General features: G+C 53.7%; 1 protein-coding gene across 1 annotated transcript; it reads left to right on the forward strand.

The window, feature by feature from the left end:
• Positions 1-612: 612 nt before the first annotated feature.
• Positions 613-1,851, forward strand: BDP81DRAFT_448040 (uncharacterized protein; the record flags this gene model as incomplete). Its single annotated transcript, XM_060592249.1, has 3 exons — positions 613-1,051; positions 1,233-1,398; positions 1,458-1,851. 3 exons carry the CDS (start codon positions 613-615, stop codon positions 1,849-1,851), a joined length of 999 nt encoding a protein of 332 aa, XP_060447804.1.
• Positions 1,852-2,507: the final 656 nt, after the last annotated feature.

Genomic DNA, 2,507 nt, shown 5'->3' on the forward strand with positions numbered 1-2,507 from the left:
TCGTGCAATGAGAAATTCGATAACACGGGGAAAATGGGATGGTCTGCCTCGAAGCTACCACATAGCCGCTGGCCAGGTATCCAGCGAGCAATGATCTAGGCCGTCTGTTGACATCTACGTCTAATTAAAGACCACTCGAAGTGAACAATGTGGTTGTCGAGCGTCACAACTAAGAGAAACAAACCATAATTCGAAGACAAAGTCCTTGTGATAGTCAACCATCTACATCTTCTTTTGAAAGAACTATAGGGATCAAGTTAAATTAGAACACAAGGCATTGTCCCAGCCTCCTTTTTCCCATACCTCCCAACTTACCTCCCAACTTACCTCCCAACTTACCTCCCCTCGTCGATACAAAAAGTGGCAAGTCAAAACTTCTCTCCGTCTCTCGGCTTAGGAAAGAAGAAGAGAATGTCTTGAGAAGCCAATCGTATACACCAGCCAAAAATCGAAACGACACCGTTGCCTGCCTTCAGAGGCTTTTCAAAGTCTCGGAACTAAACCAACCCAAATCCCAATATCAACTTCAGGCAAAAGGTATACATAACATAGAGGTAAGTACAACTTTTCAAACATCACTGGGGAACTCAGTGCAAGCCCTCAAAGACGAAAATGTGCTGGGAAAAACAAATAATCTACACAGACTGCCACCACAGCGTCTTTGAAGACATAGACTGCGCAGACCACAAATCCCGAAAACTCAACTACGCGTCAAGCTTCACGTCCTCCTCCGTCAACTCGGTTCGGAACCACAACAGAGCACGACAAAAACGCAAAAACCCTTCCTGGATATTCCTCCTCTGCCCATGCTTCTTCGCCTGCCCCTCCACACCACCACCACCACCACCACAAGCTCACGAATCGTTCACATCCAGCACCTGCCGCGGAAGAAAACGCTGCCTGAGCCCCGTAGGCGGAAAGTGTCCCCGCTGCGTCCAAGAAAAGGCCGTCGCGGCGATGCAGGCCGTTCCGTCGACGCCGGCGCCGAGCAGGACGCGGCAGCACCACCAGCATCAGCAGCAGGAGAGGCGTCCGGACTTGAGAGGTACTGGTAGGTATGATGCTTACGGTGCTCCAGGAGAACGAGGGCAGAAGGCCTCGCGGCGGGGGGAGGATGTGCGTCGGTATCAGGACCTGGGGGCTCCAGAGCGGCCGAGGAGTGGCCACGATGGCAACAGTACGAGTAGAGACGGCAGAGGCGGTGTTGCTGGTGCAGCTCTACAGTGTTCAAGGGAGAAATCTCCAACCTCACCGTGGTTTAATAAGCGATTTCACGAGGCCCGCGAGGGGGAAACCTCCCAGCAGCATCGTCGAGGAGAGAACCAAGGGGCCCATCAACCCTACCATCGACAGCAGCAGCAGCAGCAGCAGCAGCAGCCGCAAGAACAGCGGATACCGGTAAGTCACGACAGACAACGGCAGCAGCATCGTCAACATCAACAACACCAGGGACCAAGTGGTCCTACATCCCATCCTCCCACCCAGCCCTCGCCAATACCCTCATACGTCCGTGAATCCACGTTCCACCTCCTCCCCACGCCCCTGAAAATCAAGAAGAAAACGACCAAACAAGCGACATCTCCCCGCGCGGTGGAAGGGACGGCCGAAGGAACCGGAGGGCTAACCCGTAGTACCGCGCACGCAAGCCGTCCTCTACTACAAGTGAACGCCACCCACGAGAAAGGAGAAGCACGGAGTAGCCGGGATCAGCAGCAGGTGGACCACCACCACCGCGCAGTAGTCAGCAGCAGCCCGGAGCCACGCATCGAAGGAGCGGGATGGACCCCCGAGTTGCCACTGGAGGAGCTGATGGACGAGGTCGAGATGCTGTGGCGAAGGGTCTCTAATTAGAGAGCAACGGTGAGCTTCAGCCGCGTGGCTGGTGAAGGGGGGAGAGGCAGGGAGAGCATTCCTCTGATTAGAAAGTAGAGAAATAGAGTAGGCCATGTTTCCTGCGATCTGGCCATCCTTGTCCCCAGCTGGCACATCGTCTCCCCAAAGAAATCATAGTGTGTACCATGTCTGAGGGCCGCTTGAGAGAAGGTTCAACTTGGAGGCCCATTGGGAACCTGACGTGCATGACTTGGGAACGGATTAACCCTTCAAAGGGTCTAGTGGAAGGAAACAAACGCAAGGCAGAGAGAATAGACAACACCAGTGTCACAATGCTTCCTGGTTTCTTTGCGTTGATGCAGATTCGTGGCCTCTGTGTTAGTCCAATCAGTGACGGGCTCCTCTACCTAGATCTGTTTGACACCAGCTCTTGTCTATTGTGCGTCAGGTGGGAACGAACGTGGTCTCGGGAAACGGGTGTGTGTCTGTCTACTGCATCGGTTCAAAGATGCGAGGGAACGGTACGTATCGCAATTACTGGCCCAACAAAGAAGCCGAAATGCTGATGCCTTGTTACGACGCGGTCGAACGTCCTGGCAAGAAAAAAAGAGGTGGCCGCAATTGATCGGCGAAGCGGAGTTTGGTGATAGGCTGCTCTATTTCCACAAAGCTGA

The sequence above is a fragment of the Colletotrichum phormii genome (genome assembly GCF_030913505.1).
Source record: "Colletotrichum phormii strain CBS 102054 chromosome Unknown BDP81scaffold_6, whole genome shotgun sequence".
NCBI lineage: Eukaryota > Fungi > Ascomycota > Sordariomycetes > Glomerellales > Glomerellaceae > Colletotrichum > Colletotrichum phormii.